Below are 23,285 nucleotides of genomic sequence, written 5' to 3' on the forward strand. Positions count from 1 at the left end.
TAGGGTCGTTAAGCAACATGAGCTATACTACTGGCAGATGCGGATTCGTCCCGTCACCACTCCAAGCATCAAAGTCCCTTATTACCAGCCAGTTGAGCTTGCGCATGCTCTTCTCTTCTTTGTCGTCACTCATCCGATCCTTTTCGACTTCTCTCATATCTTTTTGGAAATCCTTCTCCTCCTTCCTCCTTTCCCTGTCATACCTGTCCAGCACCCTCTGCCTGTCTCTCTCCAGCCTGCCGACGTCCCTCGACTTCTGCTTCCGCGTGGCGTCGGCCAATTTGTCGTCAATTTCGCGCAAGTGCTTCTCGACGTCCTTGTTGAGCTTTGCCATCTCCCTGTCGAAGTCCCTCTGGGCCTTGGCGGCTTCCTTGTTGTACTCGTTTTGGAGTTTGTTTCGCTTTTCGACGAGTTTCTTCTCCCCGTTCCGCCTGTCCATCTCGCTCATTTTGACATTTAGCCGGGAGAGGGCGTTGGCGGGCACGTCGATCTGTGGGAGAGGTGTCACTTCCAGCTCGGCGATCCAGGGTCTCATGGCGTCCAGCCTGCGCTGCTGGCCGCTGACATTGTCGTCGTATGGTGCAGGAGAACTTGCATCTGCTTCCGCGACGCCTTCCAGGGGCAGCAACAGCCTCGCGTGCTTGTTGAGTTTGCCCCTGTCGTCGAAGACGCCGTCCATGCCGACCAGTTTTGCGAGGGCCTCGGTCTTTGCGATCTCGACTTTCAGTCCCCGGGGGTTGAAGATGTCGGTGTTTGCCCGCCTCAACTCGATCTCGGTGCGTCCGCGCTGCACCACCCCCGCGGAGATCTCGGCCGTGAGATTCACGGCTGCCCCGACGATCTGGGCGGTCGGCTCCGGCACGAAGCCGACCATGTTCCCGGCCAGGCTGAGGGCCTGCAAGGGCGGCGACTTCACGGCCACGCGGTTCAAGGTGTCCAGAAAGGAGAGAAATAACGTGGGCGAGATGTGGTATTCGGCGAGGCAGGGGGGATAGGCGCGCAGGAACGGCGAGCCGTAGCGCGCGAGGGTGGCGGGGATGGCGATTGGTTTGGCGAGGCGGGATCGTGACTGTGACTGTGACTGTGACAGGGATGAAGAAGGGGAGAGACGGGGTGATGGAAGCGCTTGGGCACGGGCATGGGGGTAGGGATATGGATATGTATATGCTCCTGCTTCGGCGGCCTTGGGATTGGGCTTGATGGATTCGTCGATGGCTTCAGAGTATGTTGGCGGTGAGTCTGGGTTCTCGTTATGGGTTTGGCTTTGGCTTTGGGTCATTCTCATTGCCATTGTCATTGTCATTCGTGCGGCCTCGGCGCGGCCGTGACTGCCGCCGTACGCTCCAGAGTGTTGTTGCGGTTGTTGTTGACCTTGACCCGGTTGTGTGACAAAGGCATTGTAGCCGTAGTTGTAGGTGTATGGTGTTTGACTCTTGGGATCTCCTTTTGGCTTGCACATGGCTGGCGGTTTCAGGATGAGATGTTTATTTACTGCGTGTTTGTTGAAGATGTGTTCTGTATCTGTGCCTGTACCTGTGCCTATTACTGCAAGACTGACCTACGGGTGTCCCAGCATATATATATATATATATATATATATATCTATATATCTATGTCTGTGTGCCTCCCTGTGTGTGTTATGATTCCCTGCTGTGCGTCTCGATCTGATTTCCCAATTCGTCCCTTTCCGCGATTCGTCGCAAGCGTACTGCGCAGTGGAGTACGACCGAGGATTCCGTGGGACAAGACTCGCTGGTACGAGGATTAAGCAACTACAAGCACTAGGCGACGAGCGAGTACCTACCAAGTGACCAAGTGACATTTACCTAGTTGGTGCCCTGAAAGGTCCACCGTACCCCACACCTAGATAAGTACCGGATATGTAATTAGGTGCTAGTCCCGAGGACCCCAGCCTGAACCTTGAGTGTAGCTGGCTGGCTGTGGATAGTTCGTTGCTCAGCCTCCCTCCCTCCCTCGGTCTCGCTGAATCCTCGCTCATACTTATCTCGCACCACATGGACGAGGGCGCACCGCCTACTTACCATGTTACATCCACAAGGGTGCAAAGTAGCTTTCTGACTTTCTGACATGTCTGTCTGTTTGTCTGTCCGTCTGTCGATGATCGGTCCCCCTCCTTGTTTCCTTTCAGGCCCCCTACCCACCAAGCCATCCCCCCCCTTTACAAAGCTATCACTAATTGGGCATTTCGTGGAATATGCCGCTTCCGGAAGGGATCTGTCGATGTGATTGGTCGAACGCGGCGTGGCTGGACAGGACATAGGTACAGGATCCCAAATCGCCGGGGCCAGAGACGATACCTAGATACTATGTTGATTGATAGAAACCTAGGTGGGCATGCATGAGTGCATGCATGCCCCCCCCCCCCCCCCAGTCTTATCTCCTTGTCCTCCTCACTCGACAACTTCAAACCGGCGTCTCTCCTGCTCATCAACCGCCAGAGTCTTGAGCGTCCACGACCACAGCTCTTCCTGCTTCGCCTCGTCATAACTATCCACGCTCGACTTGATCTGCTTCTTCCCCTCGAAATACACGCCGCTCGTGCCCTTCACTGCGTCGTCGAGAGCCACCCATGCCAAAGAGGCACCCGACTCCTCTGCCCTGTGGATGTTCGGAGACACGACGAGGCGCAGCAGCGGGATCAGTGCGGGGAGGACACGCTTCCACATGAAGCGCAGGAGCGCCGGGTACTGTCTGGCGAGACCGGTGCCGGGCATGAGGCCCGGGTCGAACGCGACGACGGTCCATTTCTTCTGGGGAAGTCGTCGCACGCGGCGGTCGAGAGCGTACGTCCAGAGGACGTTGCACAGCTTGCTGGTCGTGTAGCGCTGCCGGCCTGGGATTTTGAGTGCGTCCCCAGAAGGGTGGGCCAGGTCTTCGGCACTCGTGTACTTCGCGTTGGGCATGCCCGTCTTCTGCATCGGGTCGTGCGTGCCGCTAGCCGTGACGACGATGCGCACCTCGTCTGCCAGGTACGGCTGCAGGAGGGAGAATAGCAGCGCGTGGCCGACGTGGTTGATGCCGAAGCTCGCCTCGAACCCGTCCGCCGTGTACTTGATGTCAAAGGGGAATTGGCTCCCCGCGTTCAGCAGGAGGACCGAGATCGGTGGCAGGCTTTTCTCGCCCCAGCTCTGGACAAACGATCGGACGTTCTTCACATCTCCCAGATCTAGAGGCATGAATCGCACATTGTCTCTGCCAACGCTCCGATTGATAGATTCCGCACTCCCATCTGCGTTCTTGCGCGACGCTATGACGATGCAGTGGTCTGGCCGTTGGCGAGCGATCGCTGCTGCGGCGTGGAAACCCAGGCCCGTCGTACCTCCGGTTACAATGACGGAGCGGGTGAAGTTGGACATGGCTACATATAATCTTTTGACGATGGCTTCCCTTTTTTTTTGGGTTTCTTGTCGGCGAGCTTGCCAGACGGAAAGCGTGGACGACTGTAGAGATCCTCCGGACTCGAATGGATGGGGTGTACAGAGTATATGTGCGCTGAAGAGTTAACCACCCAACTCGGAGTCGGAGGGTCTATCGCTCCATCTCAACCAATCTCCGCATCAATCCCACGAATCAAATCGCGACCCCTCTAACCTCGACCTTTCGTCGTCAGGGCACCGTAATCGTTTTTCTAAAGCCATATGTTAAGACATTGAGATGTGATGGGCCACGGCTATAGCGTCCTAGGAGGAAATAGAAAGAGAGAGGAATTAGAAGTAGTAGGACTCGGTATTGGGAACAGCCATCTCACTGATGCGATTCCGCCTTAGCTGTCCGCCTTGTCGGTCAGCCTTGTCAAATGGTGCCCGCGCCACACCCCACTCCACCAGCGCTAGTTGTGTAGCAGTTACTCCCTCCGGCACGGGTACCCGCTCGAAATGAACTTTTCCTTGGACCATGGGAGAATGACTGGAAAGTCAAGATTCAAGATGCGCATGAAACGAGGAGAGATCGTGAGACCCCGAGGCAAGCAAACTTGCCAAGGATAACGCTCGAAACGTTTTCCAAGTAAGAGAGCCGCTTGGAGACCTATTACGGTCCAACTGTACCTATTTATTCCGAAATGGGAAACTCCTCTCTCGCGACGAGTGCAGCAAATCATAATCAAAATTGCAGCTCCTGCAGTAACTTCTTCTCTTTGATTCTGTTCTAAATGGTTTTACCATTCCTATGACCTTTATAAGACAAAGGGACAAGCCACCCGTCATTCCACAATAATAGCAAATTCCAACGAAGATATTGTAATAGAGCACTTCAGGGTTCGGCGTGCACGTGCAACAACGCACAGAGGCCTGTCCAGCAGGTCGGGAATCGAGAACGCTTTTCTGGTTGGCGCTGACAGGACAACAACACCACCAACACCACCCAGAGAGGGAGCGGCTAGGGCAACGAACGCCTAGCACGGCGGAGGCATTGAGGAGCTGGGATAAGACCGATAACACTCAAGAAATAGGCAGACGGCGCCAAAAAGCCATGGAACTGTGATACTCTATTCAAACTGTAAAAGAATAGCACCCTACCAGCACGGTGAACTATTCAGCGCTCCCCCTACCAACCCATTTTGGTTTGACATGTAACTAGACAACTCTCCTTCCTGCTACCCCTCTACCAGCCCAGCACAGCCACTTTGCCTTGTTACAACACGACCATAGAAATGAAAAGAGAACCTGCAAAATGTCGCCCGTGCTTAGGGTATAGTCAAAAGTTAGCCTGGAGGCTTACGCCCAGCACCGTTTCCTACTGTAAGCCTGACTGCCTTCTGAACAGCAGCCGAAATCGACTCCCCAGCCCGAAACATTTTTGAGCAGGTCTTCGAGGCACAAAATTAGGCTGCAGTCTCCGGGGCTTCTAGGCTAAAGATACAACTGTCCCTAAATGAGCCCATCGATAAGTAATGACGGTACACATTCACAGTTGAAGGATTCCCTCCGCTCTTTCTCCATCTGTACCGAAAAGTCCTACCATGAGCTCTGGGTCCACTATACCCACGTTGAAGATAACCTACGAAAGTTCAAGATGGAGCTTTGTAAGATTTATAATGGGGTGTAATTGGAGAGCGTGGGGGACTTTATTGTTGCAGTGAATGTGTTGCCTTGGAGGTACTGGCAGGTTTCTGAAATCGGTGGTGGAGCGTCTCGGAATGGTAGCAAGGAAAGCTGGCGTTTAAAGTGATGCTTTGCCCCACGTGAGAAATTGAGATGTCAGTCCCTTCTCATCATCTAGGGACACTCCGGGACAAGATTCTTTTGCCAAAAGCCGTGCTCAGGGAAGTGGACGCCGTGGTGTACGCAAGGTCTTTGTTTCCACTGCGAGGAAACAGACATAGTCACCACGAACGCACAATAGCACCACCCGCAACTCAGAAGGAGTCCAAATACCATTTGAATGTCGAGTCTATGGATATTAAATCTACCAGAGGCCAAGGTTCAGTGAATTGCAGCCTCTCCAATTTTTGAATGAATTTGAGAGGACGAACCCTGCGGCCATAATGTTGTAGTACGTTAAGGGTTGTCTTTCTTATCTTTGGGGTCGCTTGGAAGTACTGTCGTGGGCTCGTTATGTCTGAGTTAGCCAATGTCACGGACGGCAACAACTTATCCAGCTGGGAAGCGTTGAGAAAACCTGGATGTGCTTGGTCGAGACTAGTCATGCGCAGCAATTGCATTGCGATCGTCAACTCTTCCTTTAGAACTGCAGAAGCGGAAAGTCAGTACTACGCCAGTGACTCTCTTTCAAATTCTCGCACTCTTTCTCTCCATTAAAAATGCATATGCACAGACACATGGATACGCCAATTCAGACCCCAACTCGTCGGAAGATTCGAAGTATGTCATGATAGGAAAAGTCAGTGGCGTAGGTCACTTACTTTCGAGGGCTCAAAAAAACACCGTCCTCATCATATGCCATGGTCCATAGACAAGGACACCCTACACAAACAGCACGAGCACCTAGGCAGATGGCTTTCAAAACATCCATTCCTCGTTGAATGCCACCATCAGTGATGACCTCCATTTGGGTCAAAATCTCGGGACATGTCTTCTGGATCTCAAGAAGCACGAGAAGCGCGAGCGGTGCGGTGTCCAGGGCCCGTCCTCCATGATTCGAGAGATAGATGCCCGCACATCCGATGTCCGCAGCCACCTTGGCATCTTGCGCCCGCTGAATATCTTTTAACAAAGACTGGGAGTCCCGTGTGGCGCGCAACCCATTGGATGTCCGCCCAGTTGAGGTCGGGGTCGATAACATTATTCACTGGCGGATGTGTAGCTTGACGGACCAATTCTGAACTTAAAAGCGAACCCGAACCTAGGCCTGATGTATTGACTTCTAACTCATGGTCCTTACTGATCAAGGTTAAGGTCGAGGACTCTTTCACAGACTCTCTCTTACTGATCGCGCGTAAGTCGGACATCACCATGATTGCTCGAGCTCCAAGTCGACGTGCTTCGTCCAAGATACGAGTTACTTTGCGACGGTTGCGATTGACGTATAATTGAAAGAAGAAAGGATGACTGCAATCGAGGGCCTCAAATATTTCGAAAAGCGAAAAATGATCCCACAGACGGTGCAATGGGAAGGACGCCAAAACGTTGGGATACCCGCGCAATCGCAATCTCACCGTCATGGTGAGATAGCTGGTTCGACGATGAAGGTGCCACCATTATAGGACATGAAAGTGTGAGATCGAGAAACTGCGTGCTCGTGTTCACTGTTCCGACGCCTTGTAAGACGTGCGGACGGAACAGAACCCGATTGTACACTTTTCGGTTCGCTTGCTCTGTAATTCCATCTTTGGTGGCGCCCGAAAGATATAAAAGTGCTTTTCTCGTGAGTGCTGGCGATGCGGCTGCTTCGAAGTGGTTGAGACTGGTGATTGACTCTAGCGGAGGCAGCGAGTTATGCTGCCGCTTGTTCGAACCCTCCTTGTTTGTCTGGTCCGTCGCCGAGCCCGCTTGTCCCGAGTGTTCCCTATTCTTCTCTGCTCCCCAAAACGTCGCTGTACAAGCGCTGGACTGTGAAGGTCCTTATATACGTCGCTGCTGTCCTTCCCTGGTGTTGGACGATGACCTCTCCGCCGCCTGGGTGCTGAGCGGCAAAATTTGAGAAATCCCAAACCGTTCCGTTGAGGGCAATCCAACCATTGTCTGCCGTGGCATTTTCGTTCAATTCATGGACAGGAGCCTGTCTCTTGGCAGAAAGAGACGTGATTTTGACCACTGACCTACCCACCGTGGTGCGGCAAGGGCTGCAAATCACCAATATTCCGTTGTCAGCACATAATCTGGCGGCTGTAGCTCGGTCGCACAGGTAAGCGGACTTCAAGATTCCTTTCGTCAGTGCAGCCCCTTCGCATACAAGCCCGGGTCCTCACAGCAAGGACAACTCGTGTGTTTTAGCGCTTCGGGGTAAGACCTGGACCACAGAGGGATGGACGAGGCACGGAGTTTCCGATATCATCCCGGGCCATGCCAAGATCCTGTCTTTCCAGGCCAGTAGATCCGAACCAATTTCGGTTATAGACGGTTGTTTTCACAGTCTTCCTAGTCAGGTTAACAAAATAATAGAATTCCAACAAATCGTACTGACCTGTTAGTATTTCAGGGTTTCTCGATTTTCGTTTCGCGCTAGTTGAATTTTGACACATAGTTTAGATATCGGCTGCCCTAAGGCGTTGGGCTTCGCCTTCTCTCTCCTCTGGCGATCCGATCTCAATTAGGTAAACAACGAAGGCAAAGTGATGGATAGCGGTGCCAATTGTCTACTCAGCCCCGCAACATATACGATTTGTACTGCATCCCATCACATGAGACCGGAAGTGCTTCGTGTTGCACCTTCACATGCATGTATGGACGGTCTTTCTGTGCGCTACACTGGCTAAGCGTTGCAGAACGTCTCCTTCTATGAGGACTTGACCGTATGCAGATTTCTCAAATATCGTTCGCCCCAAGGTGGAGTGCGAGGGCATTGCCTAGGCTGATGGTAACAAGAAACCCTGTCTTTTTCAGACATCACGTCCGGTAACCTGCGCTCAGACAGTAGAAGCCAAGGTCTTCTGGTTCTGTGCCCGAGAGCAACGCTGCCGTATTCAGCTCATAGGTGACGCTTCAGCGGGCGGCTAGGTTGGCGAAACGTTTAAGATCCACAACGGCGACGCACGAAGCCTATGCTGACGAAGGTATGGTAACGCCAAGGGTTGCTAGATTCTAGTGATGCGAAAACTCTGACGATGAATTGAAGATGGAAGCAGTGCTGTCGAGGCCGAAGAAACTGTACAACTTCATTCAACAGAGAAACGACGCAATGCATAATATTGCCCGTTGGAAAATGTCCGCAAAAGTCTGCTCCGGACACGAAAAGGTACTACCATCCGGTTGGTGCGTTGGCGTTTGCTATTACAGAGCAGACACATCGCACCATGTTCAAGGTACTCAATCGAGGCAGGGATATCACGACACACAACAGATATTGCGCCGAGAAGTACTGAGTGATCAGAACCGCAGCTGCAACCAAGAGGGTTGTCCTTTTCAATGCTGATGTTGAAGAGCACAATGCAAACAAATTCATATCTGGGGTGTGAACGGCTTTCCTATTTACATCTCGACCACGACGACCGCATGATCTGCACTTTGGCGTACACGCTACCACTTGTCCGGAATCTGGTCCATGTGCTCGACAAAGGTTCGGTTGTCATTAGCAGTAAAGCAGGATGCAACAAGTATGCAGTGGTCCGCCGCCTCCTTACGCATCGTCCTGGTGGTGGTGATGATGATGCTTATGATGAGAAGAACGATGTGGAACAATCTCAAAAGCCAATGCTTCCGGAACTCGATAGTGGTCTTTAATAATGAACCAATTACCAATGGTAAGCACGAAACAACCAACGGCGACAACCGAAGCCCAATTCATATTGTTAGTGGTGACTGGGTAATTCAGGGGGAAGCTCAAGAAGATAACCTGGAAGCAGATCCAGCCGATCATGAGGATGTTGAAGATGATGCCCACACGGCCGAGGTTGACGTATCGCTTGGCGGGAAGACGTTGCCGACCCTGGATCACCAACAACACTACTGGCAAGCCATACGAAATTCCGAAACAGATGCCGGCAGATCCGTAAATGGCATTAAGAACATACGCAGGGGCAAACTCGAGAGCATCAAAAGCGAGTGCCACCACCGCGCACGCCAGTACCGAGTTGAAAGGAACGAGCGTTTTGGCGTCGACTTGGGTGAGCCATGAGCCATAAGGGAGACCTCCGGACTTAGCAAAAGACCAGGCAATTCGACTTTCGCCAGTCAGACAGGCGTTGCAACCCTGGATAAAGGATGCAGATAAGATGATGCCGATGGTGACCAGGAAGCCTGTGTTGTGCCACGCATCCCAGCATATCTGAAAAATAGGTTGACCGCCCAAAGGCTCCAAGAGGCCCTCGGGATTGACGGTACAGAACAAGAGGACGATGATCATGACGAATGCTCCCAAGAATGAGAGGAGGAACGATCCGATCATGACCTGTGGTACGCGCCGTTGAGGGTTTGGCAACTCTTCGGTCAAGTGCGTGGCGCCGTCGGGAAGACACAGAGCAACCAACGCGGGCAGCATTCCAAGACAGAAAACGAGACCATCCGAGCCCCAACCCGTGTTGTTAATGACATCGATGAAGACCGTCCTTGCATCGGCCTTTGGCTGCGCCTTGGAGAGGACCACAACTATGATGTAGATCACGGCCACGTTGATGGCGACAACAAAGAATTTGGTGACAGCCGGATAGATTTTGATGAGCCAAGTGTTCATTGCGATAGCAATGATGAACATGGCGATGGACATCAAAAAGCTATGGTAATGCTGGGGAACATAGCTGTTATTGATGATGGTGGCGGTTCCCAGGATGAACTGGGTGCTTAGAAAATAACCACCAGCGACGGCGAAATTCCATCCCCAAAGTGTCATCATTCCGTTCAAGTAGGTGAGGAAACGTCGGTATTTTGGCGGAGCCAGGATTGCCGTCCAGTATGTTTGACCTTCAATTTTCGTCAGAACAGGAAACAAGCCCCTGTTGCAGCATCCATCCACTCACCCGCAACATGGGGGTACGCCGACGCTAGCTCGGCAAAATTCAGCACGATGTTGCCTTGACCGACCGCGGCCACGATAAAACACCAGAAAAAGTAAGGGCTTCCTCCGACGCCCAAGGTGAATTGCAAATACCCAGCGATGGCCAGGGGAGCGCAGCCAAGAGTGTACTGAACCCCCAGCACGCTCCAGAGACTGAAGCGTTCGTCGTCGAGTTTAGTGACGGCATGTTGTTCGACAGATGTGTCGGTAGTGATGGATTCGAGTGGCTCACCCGTGAACTCCTCGGTGGAATGGTGTTTTGTGGTTTCAGACATCTTCCACAACTTGACGAGGACGAAGCGGCGCAAACAAAGATAAAAATGGGTAAGAGAAGTCTACTCACTGCTCCAGGGGTGGAGAAGGTTGCCACAACTTGACATTGAATTGGTTTATATCTTGCTAAGAATGTGAAAGGAGTTTGAGGGTTCCCTTCAATTGTTAAGGCCCAGTCCATGAGAAGCGCATGGGCATTGCAGAGACCAAGAAACCTTACTTCAACGGATTTCCCGAAGTTTGGGCTGAGCAGATGGATAAACGCATATCATCGTTTTGCTGTTTGCAGGCCGACTCACTTCAAGAGCCATGATTGGTCAGAAGCCTCCAAAATAGTCGAAGACTGATTACGTATAAGGACCTTATCCCCGCAAGTAATATACGGGGAAGATAGGTACTAATGTGGAGAATGCTTTATCTCGGTCTTTCCAGGTCATCAACCTGGGTCTGTGATTGAGATTACTTGTAGCGGTAGGATAGTTGAAGTTGTCAGGAACTTTGAGCAGGAACTTCTGCGCGTGATTTTGCGAGCTTTGATGGTAAATTGATTAAATCCGGAGAGCTATAGACTTGTTGCCATTGGCCTAGACACCACTCGTGCAGCTTTTGTAACAGTCCTCCGATGTAGCGAAGCAAATGGTGGAGAAGCAGCCGGTTTCCGGGGAAGGCCCAATTACGAAGCTAACCTGCCCTCAATCGGTGCGTCTGGTGGCGAGCTCTCCACAGTATGTCGCCTGGGGTACAGTTTCAGACCGTCCCTACACAGGCATCTGACCCCGTCTTGAGAGGCGCGGAGGGCTGCGGAGCCGAAAAGACAGAACTACAGTAGCTCAAAGGCCACGGAGGTCAATTCGGAATTTCCGAGCGTATCTTCAGCCGACCAGCTATTTTGGCGAAACCAATCTAACCAGTCCTGGATGAAAAGGCCCACCACCATGAAAAGTTACAAACACAGCGGTGACTTGGCCTTTACGTCTCCCTGATGTTTTCCAAGTCAGGGCCATAAATTGTTGAACGTGCAGTTTGATACGAAGAACTACTCCTCCAGCACTCTATTGCACCCTTCTGCATTGGACTTTCTGCGCCGTCTATCTCGTTCTCGGCGTCGCATCTGGCTGAAAGGTACTTCTTCCTGTCGTCCAGCGCATCACATTTCGATATGGGCAGTGTCTACACACCCTGTGCCACGGATAATGTGGTAGGTAGTCATCATTCGTCGAAGGGCTGACACCACTAATATATGAAGCTAGATCTCAGAGCTTGCTCGAGAATTTCCTGAACAGGTCTTCAAGCCAGGCCATCCTTCATACCTTGCTTCACAGCAAAGTTACTGGTCCGAAATTCTGAAAGAGATTGCGCCACGGTGTTTCTTCCAGCCTCACAGTGCCGCAGAAGTTGCTCGCGCCGTTTCGCTATGTGTCAAGGCACAATGCCAGTTCGGTGTCAGGAGTGGAGGTCACGCGCATGTCTCGGGCGCGTCGTGCGTGCCTGACGGCGTTCAGATTGATCTGTTGAAGCTCAACACAATCACAATCGATCGAAACAATAACACCGCCCGTGTTGGTGCAGGCAATACGTGGAGACGGATCTATGGCGAGCTTGAGGGGCAAGGCTACATCGCTGTTGGTGGAAGATCTGCAGATGTTGGAGTCGGTGGATTCCTTGTCGGCGGTACGTGATTTCTGCGACGACTTTGAAGGACGGCCAGACCTGTCAAGGGTTCCTAGATGCTGACTTTTGTGTCGCACAGGAGGCATTTCGTTCTACGCGGCCGAACACGGCTGGGGGATCGATAACGTTCGATCTTTCGAGATCGTTCTCGGCTCGGGCGAGGTAGTCACCGCAAGCCCGGACAGCGAGCCGGAGCTCTTTCGAGCTCTAAAGGGCGGTGGCTCCAATTTCGGAGTCATTACGTCTTATATACTCAACATTTACCCTTACCGTGGCATGTGGGGTGGTCGCACCCTGGTTCACCCGAGTCACGCCCAAGAAGCAATTGAGGCGTACGCCGACTTTATTCCCAAATTGGATGTCGACCCCAAGGGCCACACGATTGTGATCTTCGACAGCCACGCTGGAGAAATCATTATTCGTCAATACTTGGTGTATTCACAACCGACCCCGAATCTCCCCATGTTTGATCGCCTGCGAAAAGTGCCCACCCTCGAATCTCCTCTGGGGCTGACGAACTATTCGGTGTTGGCGGCAGACATTGCCGATCTTCAAGGCGGTCACGGCCTTCGTCATAATTGCTCCACGTTGACCATCAAATTAGACGTGGAGCTCATGCGGTACACGTACGATCTCTACGTGGAGGCATCTCACGCCGCAAAGGACTGGGCGTTTGGATGTCTGGAGTTTCATGCCCTTCCTCGTTCCCCCAAGCCCGGAGAGAATATGTACAACTTGAAGAGGCAAGACGGGCATCTGATATCCATCATGCTGTCATTCAGCACTGCAAAGTCCCAGTACGATCAAGCGGTGCTGGACATGCAGAGAACCTTACTCGGGAAGGTCAAGGACGAAGCGATACGTCGTGGGCTCTACCACCAGTTTCTGTTTGCAAACTATGCCGGTTCATTCCAAGATGTGATTGGAAGCTACGGCGAGAGCAGTGTCAAATATCTATCCAAGATGACCGACAAATATGACCCGGACCATGTTTTCCAGCAACTCAAGCCGGGAGGTTTCAAGGTGGAGGCTGCTATCCGGCAACGACTGTAGGGCCAGAAAAGTTTTTGGGACACGAATAAGTTCCGAAGCTTTAGATCTATAGAAAATTAGTCCGGTTGAGAAAATCCGATGGGACAACTTTGACCGTCTAGGTGCTCCATATTGTAAGGGTGGCTTGTCGAAGCCTACAAAGACTGCAGACAAAATTAGCTTCATTGCAAGCGTTACAACCTGTTGAGGCTTTGCAGAACAAGGATGATGCAACGTGTGCTATGACTCCAGCCCTTGTAAGGGGACGATGATAAGTCGATTTGAGTATTTGTCGGGTGGTACATCAACGGGCGCCACAAAAGCTTCCTGGCGAATATGAACCATGATTCGTTCTCTAGTTGTATTTGCATAATAGGTCTTCGCCTCCACCGGTATAGGGTCCAAAATGGAAGGTGTATCCAGAAACAAAGAAGATCACAGAAACGACAGAAACAAGTTTCCCAGCGGGCATCCATTGAGTTTAGATGTCCATAGGCAGCGACTGCTGCACGATTGAGCCTTATGGCCAGTCTTTAATTAAGCGTCGATGGAAATCTCGTCGTTCACTCTGCTGTGAATGGTAAACGAGCATCTAGTTTTTGGCTTTTGCTTTTTGCGTCTGCTTTTTCGCGTTCCGTTGCCTGTCATGCTCCTCGCATGCTTCTGCTATTTCACTGCGTTGGAGGAATAGAGAGGAACCGCGAGTATATAGCTATCCTACAATCGAGAACCTTGGACCGTCTCAACCTGGAAGTCGTCGAATTGGCCGAAAACCCCTCGGATGTGGTGTTGTTGGTATCCGGTCGGGAAATATAGATGCAAATCCAGATATTCGGGTCCGCATCGCTGGGATTCGCAAGTGGCCATGTGAAGAGCCGGATGGTAGTGGGCTCTTGCTTCCCAGCACCAGACTCGTCGGCTGGTGGAATCAAGCGCGCCAAGAGCCCAGAGCCATATCGCAAGAACTCAATCGTGAGAGACTCGAGATGTTTCGGGGTCGTTGGCCACGTTGACCAGTCCAGTCGATGGTTCGATCCCGCCACAGCGATGATTGGTTGCCCTCGAACGGCTTCCAGGCCATATTTGATATAGTAAGGAGCAGACTCGGCATCACCAGGCTTTGCGGCATCGGGGGCTGGCAGACCAGGCAGGGATCGAACGAACAGCAATCCGACCTGATCGCATTCACACGTCGTCGACAATGAGGGCCACCTGAAAGTCACTCGAGCGCTTTTGAAGTCGGCTGCTCTCAATGCTACTTTGGATAACGGAGATGCAAATTGCCAATGCTTGACTTTGGGGTTGAACGGAATGCCGACTACATCTTTCCCCGGTGTCACGGTCAAGGTGAGAGGGTCTGAATCCTTGTCTCGATTGACGGCTTCTAGCTGGAGTGAAGACATGATGAAGATCGAGATTCTTTGAGGACCGGCAGGAAAGGCGTGCCACACCCACAGATTGTGATTTACTTATCGCCCAGCATGTGGACAATAATATTTTCAGGTCGAACCCTGGTCTCAGCAAGGCGAGTTTATCAAACAATGCAAGTGGTTGGGCGACCTTTCAAGTTGAGCTCGTTTCTTCGGGTCAACACTGACCGGGAAGGATAGGGGAACATGATTTTCGGTCTTTCGGTGCCCAGTCTGATCGGCACTTACTCCGAGACCCCCAGAGGAGAATTGGGTTTTCGTGGTCGCAGTTTGCTTTTCCAAACTAGCCTCAGCTCGAGAAGCGCTTTTCATCTGCGGCATCTACAGTGGAACCTCAATAGGACACGGATTTCATCAAGGATGTGGATCATATATAACAATAGGTGGTTATTCGGATTTGGAATGTCGAGGTAACTTCCTTCGTTGGCCCAAAATCCCGTCCGGTCCGCTGGTTGACATGAACGGAGGCATAAAGGACTTTTTGGGTCATTACACCAAATGGCTGACGGATCTATTACAACTCAGCAAGACGTGGAGGGCGGAAATGATCAACGACGATCTTATGCATAGCATTTCAGATGAGGTTCTCGGGAAGCAAGTCGGTGACTATTGGATGAGCACCGCCAGCATGATGGAGATTGGGCCCTGCAATCCTCTACAGAAATTGCACCGAGATTTCGGGAACTGGTGACCGTCGCTTATTCTAGGGCAAAGACACGCCTGAACTGAAGTTCAACTTCCTCATGGCAACCAACCAGACTACTGTCTCCCGGCAGCCACAAATGGAATTACTCCGCCGCGGATCATAAATTGGACGATGAAAGTCAAACGGCTCCCGTCGAGCTAGAAAAAGGTGACTATCTGACCATCGGCGGCAAAATCGTTCACGGAGGCGGATGCAATCAGACCAAGGATTAGTTAGGAAGAGTCATCGCTTGTGTTATGGTCACGAGTGCCTTCACCCAGCAAGAAGCCTTTTGCTCACACTGTGCCTCTAGAACTGGCCAGAGCCCTACCGGAAAGGGTGCAAAAGGTCCTGGGATTTCGAAAGTCAATGGCCACTCGGTAGTCCCGGTCTCTGGTCCCGCAATGCCGATGACATCGGCCGCTACCTAGGCTTGATGGACGTAGGACGTGGTGGTGGCAAAGTTAAAGTCAGGCGAGAGCATGAGGTTGGCGTTAACTCAGTCTGCAATAATGGGTTACATCGTCAGCCTGATAACCTCCAGAAACCAGGGCATATCCAGCACTTCACTATCGTATTTAGCACAAGCTCTCCAAGTTATCTCTTTTACTGCTCTTAATTTCCATCTCAATTTTCCGGGGAACGCCCTCGAGTAGCTAGCACATCTAGTCCATCTCTATTTGCGAAAGGATTCCAATCGCTCATTTGGCCATTCAATACTCCATTTTGTCTATCAAGTGAGCATAAATCGGGTCAAGAGATGTCAGGTTTCACCTCTTGACCACGGAATATTCACGGACCGTGGCTTGGTGGTGGAATTGCCTCGCTCACTTCAATCGATGATCGATGACTCCGGAAGACGTTATTGATTGTATTGCATGATCAGCACCTGGACTCATGGCAACTTTCGTCTCCAACGCAGCAGGGCCATCCACCAATGACTAAAGTACACATCCACAATCGCTCATCTAAATCTTATATATTGTAATCAAATCCCATGAGCCCATTATATCATGCCCCTCACTCATGCGGTGCGGTAGTGCTTGACACAACCCGTGGCGAGTCTTGACGATGAGTGCTTCCATATCGACTTGCTCCGCCATTGAAAAACTACGCCCAGAATCTTGTCATTCTATATGCCTGTTCTTCCGGAAATCTTGTTTCATGTGGGCAACAACAACAACTCGATAGGATCGGAAATTACTACTTTTTCTGACGATGGGCTCGGCCAAAGTCACACAAGCCGCGGCCTCTGCAATTTGCTCGATTCTCGGTCGTTGTTGGCCTCACACGGCCGTTAATGATGCTTTGATTGCGGGTTTTGATTCCCATCCCCTTGAAACTCCCTTGAGGTCGTAAGTCTGATGCATGAAGTATCCAGATCCGCTAAGGCACAAATGGGATTCCAGGTTGTGGGAGAAACCAACTTTCGCCGGCCAGTTTCCCAGACATCTTCATTGAACAAGGCAGCCACCTTGCCAGAAGCGGCGTGGAGGTCTTATAAACCGCTCCACGATCTGCACAATGCGATCATCTTCGACGTTGGGACTCATGAATGGCTCCATTATAAAGGCGATCGCCGTCAATGTGGATGATGTGGTCTCCGAAGTTTTCTTTGACACCTAAAATGCACCGCCGAAGACATGGGCTCTAGGTTTTCGAGGCTCTTTGATCTCCTTTCATCTCCTTTCCTTTCCTGCTGTGGTCGGGACAAGATTTAGGGCTCTGGCTCTGTACTCCAACTCAGAGTAGTCCTTGCTGTTTGGGTCGTATCACAAGCCATGACAACGTCTCGTTGACTTGACGTTTGCGACTGAGGCTTACGGCAACAATGTTCAAGGAGAACAGACGTGAAGCTCGAGTGATAGATAAACTGGTGTATACTCTGGGATCGCGATTTTATGTTCATATACTGGCTGCAATGCCGGGCACGTGTGGTCGAGAACATTGAATCCAGGGAGGAGAAGTCGCGGAGACTTTTGGAATTCCGGTAGTCTGTTCACCGGAGGAAGAACGCCATACTTCCAGTTCAGCCTGAGCTTTTGTGTCTAGAAAAGAAAGACCACGCCCTTCGACACCATCGACGCTGTGGTTTGCCCTCAGTCACTGGCCATCCTCTTCCCATCTTGCTACCTAATCATGTGGTTGACTGCTGTCGTAGGGGTACCGCTGGGCGACAGCTACTTTCTGCAGTACAGTGCTGGCTTTGTAGATCCCATATCCACCTTGTGGGCCTCCAAACCAACTACGAGCCGCGTAATTCAACCTTGAAGAACCGAGCACGGAGCATCAGAACAGAGGGTTTGGAGACGGAGTGTCGGAGATTCCGGTCAGGCCCGAAGGACGAAACCACCAGGTCCGCTAGAAAACACCAACTTTGATTTCCAGGGATGACATCCGTGGACGGGGCGTTTTGATTTCTCATACTAGTGACTTTTATCTTTTGGAGCATCACGAAGTTGTGGACAAGCTTTATCCCCCTGAAAGATCAATGGTCTCGCGCGGCCAGTGCTGTCGGACTTACACATCGGGAACTCCGTGCGCGGGTCCTCAATCCCACCGTCAGATGCACAGATCACCGACGCCTTTGACGCTAATATCGACAGCAGAGAGGTCTCTACGGAATGCAAGATGAACATCTTGTCACCAAGAATCTGTTGGTGTGAGTACAGATAGTAATTTAAACCTGCATCGCTGTGGTCTCAAGTTCACCCCTTGTTACAATCTTAGAATCGAGAGAAAGCGAAAGAATTCCTTGGTGACCATGGGCCAGTCTTCATATGCAGCAGACGCTTTGAAGAAGGCTCATGAGCAGTTCACTGCTCGGAATCCCCAGTCTCTGAAAGCTCACCGGGATGCTCACCAAAATCTTCCTGGTGGCAACACCAGAACGGTGCTACACGCCGAGCCATTTCCCATCACCTGGGTTCAAGGAAACAGGAATACACTGACATCTCTTGACGGTGACGTGTATACGGATCTTCTGGGAGAGTTCAGCGCGGGGATCTTTGGGCATTCGGAACCACGCATCGCTGAAGCGGTCCAAACAGCCTTGTCTAGCGGGTGGAATTTTGGTGGAAACACGCTCCTAGAAAAGAGGTTCGCCGCCAAAATATGTCAACGGTTTGGCCCAGCAGGAATTGATATGGTCCGATTCACGAATTCCGGCACCGAAGCCAACACTACCGCTCTGAACGCCGCGGTCGCCATCACCTCGAGACGAAAGATCTTGGTCTTCAGCGGCGGATACCATGGCAGTACTTTGGTATTTCCGATGACTCTGATGAAAGGCTCGACCGAGGCGCCGATGAATCTACCGCACGAGTTCGTGTTCGCACCCTATAACAATATTCCCGAGACACAGGCAATTATTGATAAAATCGGCGGCAATAGCCTGGCTGCTGTCTTGGTCGAACCAGTCCAAGGATCCGGCGGATGCAGGCCCGCTACGGATCTCTTTATGCAATACCTACGTCAGCTCTGCAATATGACTGGCGCGCTCCTGGTGATTGATGAGGTTATGGCTTCTCGCCTCGGCGTGTCAGGATACAGCGCCAGCCTAGGAATTAAAGGTGATATCGTGACCTTGGGTAAGTACGTTGGTGGAGGCATGACCTTCGGCGCATTTGGAGGCCGCAGAGATATCATGGAGCGGTTCGACCCGTCGAAGAACAATCTTTTCCATCCAGGGACATACAACAATAATGTGCTTACTATGTCAGCTGGCATAGTGGGGCTCGATATCTACAACGCCGCCGAAGTCGCTCGACTTAATCAGCTCGGTCGAGATACTAAGGTCAAGATCCAGCAAATTTTGATTGATGAAAAGACGTATCCGGCCATGATCTCGGAAGCATCGGCCGACATTATCGAGATTGAAAGCCTTGACCACGATCTCATGATTCAAGTGGACAGCGATGTAATGCAAGCTTCGACAGGCCTACCGTTGATGTTCATCACAGGTCGTGGAAGCATGCTGAACGTGCGGTTTTCCGGGCCAGACGCCGCCATCTGGCAAGCGCTATACTATCATCATATGCTTTCCAAGAACATCTACATCGCCACTCGTGGCTACACGCCTTTGCACTTGCAAGTCACCCCCGAAGACGCTCAGAGATACGTGGATGCTATCCGCGAGTTTGTCCACCTGCACAAAGACCAACTGCGTTGGCATCACTTGGTTAGCGGCATGAATGGTGTAATTTGAGAAAGGAAATAAGAGAAACGGGCAGTTTCTCCAAGGCCCGCGTCGGAGTGGACGAACATCAAGTCTCAATTAACACTCAACGTACACTTGTTCATTTCGATAACATCGATATCGATCCAGAGTAGGTCAATTAAACAGAATAATAAACACAAATTTGATCAACCAAGGCAGTCATGGCTTGTGTGAACCAATCACAAATCACCGTAGGAGATCAAACATTCTGATCTGTTGAACATCTGCCATTATCTCATCCAGCTTCACAACATAATCATCGCGTCGCAGTGCCCACACAACAACGCCCAGTTAGCTCTTCTCTCTAAACTCAATTGTGGACAAGAATGTACGCGCATGACATTTTTCCAGCCATTCAACACAGTGATGAAACATCAGTGTCGATAGTCTCTTAAGTAAACTCTAGTAGACGAGACGCTCGAAACCTTGGTCCGGATCATTCATATACCAAGCCTTGTCTTTGCCTTCCTCATCCATCGTGCACCAACCATTGCCTAGATATGCAAATCGGTTGCGCGAACCTCGAGTCCACTTGTAGTCCTCCCAGCGCGGTTCTTGTAGCATTTGGAACCAGTGTAGTCGACTGCCAGGATGGGTAAGTGGAGGACTGTCTTTCTTGCCTCCCTTCATCCACGAACGACATTTGCCTGCCCAAACAGTCCGCTCCATGAACTTGTCAGCGTGCTCGATAAAGTCGTTTACTGCTTCTTCCAGAGGCTCGACCGCCTTGTAGTTCTGGGTCTGAACCTTGTAAATCAACTGGAAAAGATACTTGGTCAAGTGCTCTATGCTGGGCAATGCTGAACCGTGACTAAGCGGAGAATTAGGTCCGAGGAAAACTGAACGGATCCGTTAACAAGCAGGCTCGGATGACAATAAAAGAGCTCATGTCCCCTCCCCCCCTCCGAAACAGAACTTACCAAAGTAGTTGGGGAAATTTGCCACCGTGCAGGACAGATAGCTCTTCGGGCGGTCTTTCCATTGCTTGCGCATGTCGATGCCGTCGCGCCCAATGATAGGGAAGCGTGGGCGCCACGAGGTCTCGAATCCCGTGGCACAGATGATTGCGTCGTACTCCAGGATCGTGCCATTCTTCAACTTGATGCCGTTTTCCACTACCTGTGCGATTGAGTCGTACTCGACCGTGACATTCGGAGCCGTGAGTGATTCCAAATATCCCGTTCCTGGGGTTGGTCGCCTGAATTATCGTTAGAGATTCAAACGATGGCAGTTGAGCACAACTCGAAAAGGAATCACTCGCCTGCAGCCAAAGCCGAATTCAGTAGGGATGAGTTTGTCCGCGAGGTCTTCACTGCGAGAACCCAGTCGAGACTTCATCATTTTCGTGACCCCCTCCACCGCTTGAGCTTGTTGTGGGGAGCCACTGAGAGACTATTCGTCTCGGAGTCAGTTTCGAACTCCAAATCAAATTGTGCTTGACATCACATACAAATGCGAAATTGCTGTTCATGTCGGTCTCAATGGCTTTGCGATATTGCAATGACTTTGAAGGATCGTTGCGGAACTCTTCTTTTTGCTGTTCGGAATCTGTCGCCCATCAGCTTTTTCGACCGTGAACCTGGAGGGCATCAAACACTCAGACAAAAGAAGTTGGATCCGCTCGGACCAGCAAAGGCTTGAGCATAGGACGTGGAGATCCACGTCGGATTTCGTATGAAATTGGTCAGACGCTCGGCAACTAGCAGGCAATGTCAGTGTCTTCTTTTACTAAACCTGATAGGAGCAGCCAAAAACTCACTGGGCTGCAAAGCGGTCACAAGCTGGATGCCTGAAGAGCCATTTCCCACGACCGCAATCCGTTTTCCCGACAACTGGACACTTTGATCCCAATGTGCCGAATGGAGAAGGGTTCCTTTGAACGACTGAATGCCCGGAATGTCAGGCCATTGCCAGTGGTTCAAAAATCCAGCCCCATTGACCAGGAAATGACAGAAATCTTGAATTTCTTGTCCCGTGGTCTGGTCGATGATGGTCACTTTCCAGATGCCGTCCTCTTCACACCACTCTGCACGTGTGACGAGGTGTTGTGTCCTGATGTTTTGGTCGAGCTGGTATCGCTTGGTCACCTCGGTCAAATACTTCAAGATCTCTGGTCCGGTGACGTAGAAAGAGCTCCACTCCGGGTTCAGTGCCCACAAGAATTGATAAATATGGGAAGGAATGTCACAGGCACAACCAGGATAGGCATTCTCGAACCACGTGCCTCCTATCGAGGGATTCTTTTCGTAGACTGTTAGATCGATGTTCTTAAGATGCCTTCGAGTTCGGTAGATGAGATTCAATCCCGTGGCACCTGCTCCAATGCAAATCACCTTGAGTGGCTTCGCCTCACCCAGGGGATATTCCTCGATCTCGTACGAGTCGCGCTCGGCCGACGAACCACTCATTTCTTTTTCAATACTAATACTGCCCATGGCTCCGGCTTCTTCTGCAGGATGTGCTCGTCGTTGTTCGGTATTTAAGAACTTGAGCAACTGTGACAGTCTTTGGAGAGGCGTGCTAGGCCAGGAAAAGATTCCAACGTTGATGCCGAGTCTTGATCGTGCACACATTTCAAGGACTTACCCAGTCTTGCCTTGAACGTCAGTATACATAATAACTTGAAAATCCAGACTCGCCCGTATCAACTTCTCTGACCCACGCCAGTGGTGATCATCGCTGAGGCCCTGGGACCGAGATTTCGAATCTCGGAGTTTCCGAAAAAGCAACATCCCAATTGGCGAAACCGCCGGGTCCCCCAGAAAGGTTGGGAAAATCCACACCGTAGAAGCGAATGACATCGTACGATAGAAGCCTCGGCTGGGATCATGCTTGGCTGAGCATTGAGGTGAGACTTTGGCCACTCTCCTGTAAATGTTGACGGGACACAAATCCTGCCCCGTGTCTTGTAAAGATGTTAGCGAGATAAGAGTAGGCTTTTGAGCGAACATTTCCGTCGCTACTAGGATCACACCACCTGGGGACCTTGAGTTCCTCATTCTGCCCCATTGTGACCTTCCACCTTGTCAATCCTGACGTCTTCTTTTTGTTAATGAGAGGAAGTCCACAGGGCAGTCTCTCACGCAATAACGTTCGCCTAGCATTCAAGTTATTTCACGTGACCCCGTGGTCAAGCAAAGCACTGCGGCCAGGCACCCCCGCTCCCCTACTCTCCATATTATCACATATCTCAATCCCTACCCACCAAAAGAATCTTTTTCCTTGAGACGGTGACGACTTTTCCTTATATGAGCGTCGATTTGATGTCTTTTTGATGGCCTACGAAAAGCCACTGAGTACGTGCGACTCCTGCCGACGTCGCAAAGTCCGCTGCATTAGTGAGAAACTCTGCTTTACTCGGAGCTTCTGTCTACTGATGGTGTTGTAGAGAATCATGCAGAGGACAACATTTGCGCAAATTGCACAGTGAGCCATGCTTTCCTCCGATGTATCACAGCGCCGTGTATTCACCTTTTTTCTATCAGGAGCGTGGAGACGAGTGTCACTTCTCACCCGTGAAAAGGCGCAAGACTCGCTCGAACCCAATTCCCAGTCCATCAGTCACCACGCGACCCGATCTAGACGACACAAATGCGTATCACTCCAACCACAGTACAGACTTGGTGAGCCTGCCGGATCATACGGAACCGCTTGCGCCATGTGCTCCTGAGGTGTTGGCTGGCGATTCTCTACAAGACCTGTTGCGACAGGGTTGTGCCCGCACCGAGAGCGCTCCGACCGATGCTGCACAAGGCGTATCATTCCAGGTTGGTGCACTGCAAAGTGTGATGTTGTGGCTCTGGTATTGACGTTTGGCATAGCGGAGTAATACATATAGTATGAA

General features: G+C 51.2%; 9 protein-coding genes across 9 annotated transcripts; 3 read left to right on the top strand and 6 right to left on the bottom strand.

The window, feature by feature from the left end:
- Positions 1-22: 22 nt before the first annotated feature.
- On the bottom strand, positions 23-1,459 carry A1O5_08316 (uncharacterized protein; the record flags this gene model as incomplete). The annotated part of the gene is made up of 1 exon (XM_007748899.1): positions 23-1,459. The coding sequence occupies one exon, from the start codon at positions 1,457-1,459 to the stop codon at positions 23-25; it is 1,437 nt and encodes a 478-aa protein (XP_007747089.1).
- A 952-nt stretch (positions 1,460-2,411) lies between these two features.
- Positions 2,412-3,377, bottom strand: A1O5_08317 (uncharacterized protein; the record flags this gene model as incomplete). The annotated part of the gene is made up of 1 exon (XM_007748900.1): positions 2,412-3,377. The coding sequence occupies one exon, from the start codon at positions 3,375-3,377 to the stop codon at positions 2,412-2,414; it is 966 nt and encodes a 321-aa protein (XP_007747090.1).
- Positions 3,378-5,922: 2,545 nt separating this feature from the next.
- A1O5_08318 (uncharacterized protein) lies at positions 5,923-7,215 on the bottom strand. Its single transcript, XM_007748901.1, has one exon. The coding sequence runs from the start codon at positions 6,641-6,643 to the stop codon at positions 6,065-6,067; it is 579 nt and encodes a 192-aa protein (XP_007747091.1). The 5' UTR covers positions 6,644-7,215; the 3' UTR covers positions 5,923-6,064.
- Positions 7,216-8,757: 1,542 nt separating this feature from the next.
- A1O5_08319 (uncharacterized protein) lies at positions 8,758-10,406 on the bottom strand (the record flags this gene model as incomplete). The annotated part of the gene is made up of 2 exons (XM_007748902.1): positions 8,758-10,037; positions 10,094-10,406. The coding sequence occupies 2 exons, from the start codon at positions 10,404-10,406 to the stop codon at positions 8,758-8,760; spliced, it is 1,593 nt and encodes a 530-aa protein (XP_007747092.1).
- A 1,157-nt stretch (positions 10,407-11,563) lies between these two features.
- Positions 11,564-13,128, top strand: A1O5_08320 (uncharacterized protein; the record flags this gene model as incomplete). Its single annotated transcript, XM_007748903.1, has 3 exons — positions 11,564-11,602; positions 11,655-12,075; positions 12,155-13,128. The coding sequence occupies 3 exons, from the start codon at positions 11,564-11,566 to the stop codon at positions 13,126-13,128; spliced, it is 1,434 nt and encodes a 477-aa protein (XP_007747093.1).
- Positions 13,129-13,778: 650 nt separating this feature from the next.
- A1O5_08321 (uncharacterized protein) lies at positions 13,779-14,510 on the bottom strand (the record flags this gene model as incomplete). The annotated part of the gene is made up of 1 exon (XM_007748904.1): positions 13,779-14,510. One exon carries the CDS (start codon positions 14,508-14,510, stop codon positions 13,779-13,781), a length of 732 nt encoding a protein of 243 aa, XP_007747094.1.
- Positions 14,511-14,994: 484 nt separating this feature from the next.
- Positions 14,995-15,228, top strand: A1O5_08322 (uncharacterized protein; the record flags this gene model as incomplete). Its single annotated transcript, XM_007748905.1, has 1 exon — positions 14,995-15,228. One exon carries the CDS (start codon positions 14,995-14,997, stop codon positions 15,226-15,228), a length of 234 nt encoding a protein of 77 aa, XP_007747095.1.
- Positions 15,229-17,986: 2,758 nt separating this feature from the next.
- Positions 17,987-19,429, top strand: A1O5_08323 (uncharacterized protein; the record flags this gene model as incomplete). The annotated part of the gene is made up of 1 exon (XM_007748906.1): positions 17,987-19,429. One exon carries the CDS (start codon positions 17,987-17,989, stop codon positions 19,427-19,429), a length of 1,443 nt encoding a protein of 480 aa, XP_007747096.1.
- Positions 19,430-19,843: 414 nt separating this feature from the next.
- On the bottom strand, positions 19,844-21,876 carry A1O5_08324 (uncharacterized protein; the record flags this gene model as incomplete). The annotated part of the gene is made up of 6 exons (XM_007748907.1): positions 19,844-20,280; positions 20,362-20,625; positions 20,665-20,833; positions 20,892-20,989; positions 21,045-21,140; positions 21,201-21,876. 6 exons carry the CDS (start codon positions 21,874-21,876, stop codon positions 19,844-19,846), a joined length of 1,740 nt encoding a protein of 579 aa, XP_007747097.1.
- Between the last annotated feature and the right edge of the window lie 1,409 nt (positions 21,877-23,285).

Source organism: Cladophialophora psammophila (assembly GCF_000585535.1).
Source record: "Cladophialophora psammophila CBS 110553 chromosome Unknown aczJe-supercont1.13, whole genome shotgun sequence".
Lineage (NCBI taxonomy): Eukaryota > Fungi > Ascomycota > Eurotiomycetes > Chaetothyriales > Herpotrichiellaceae > Cladophialophora > Cladophialophora psammophila.

Bases quoted from the DNA above. Each gene is read 5' to 3' on its own strand.
- A1O5_08318 (XM_007748901.1), bottom strand. From the start codon at position 6,643: ATGACGGTGAGATTGCGATTGCGCGGGTATCCCAACGTTTTGGCGTCC.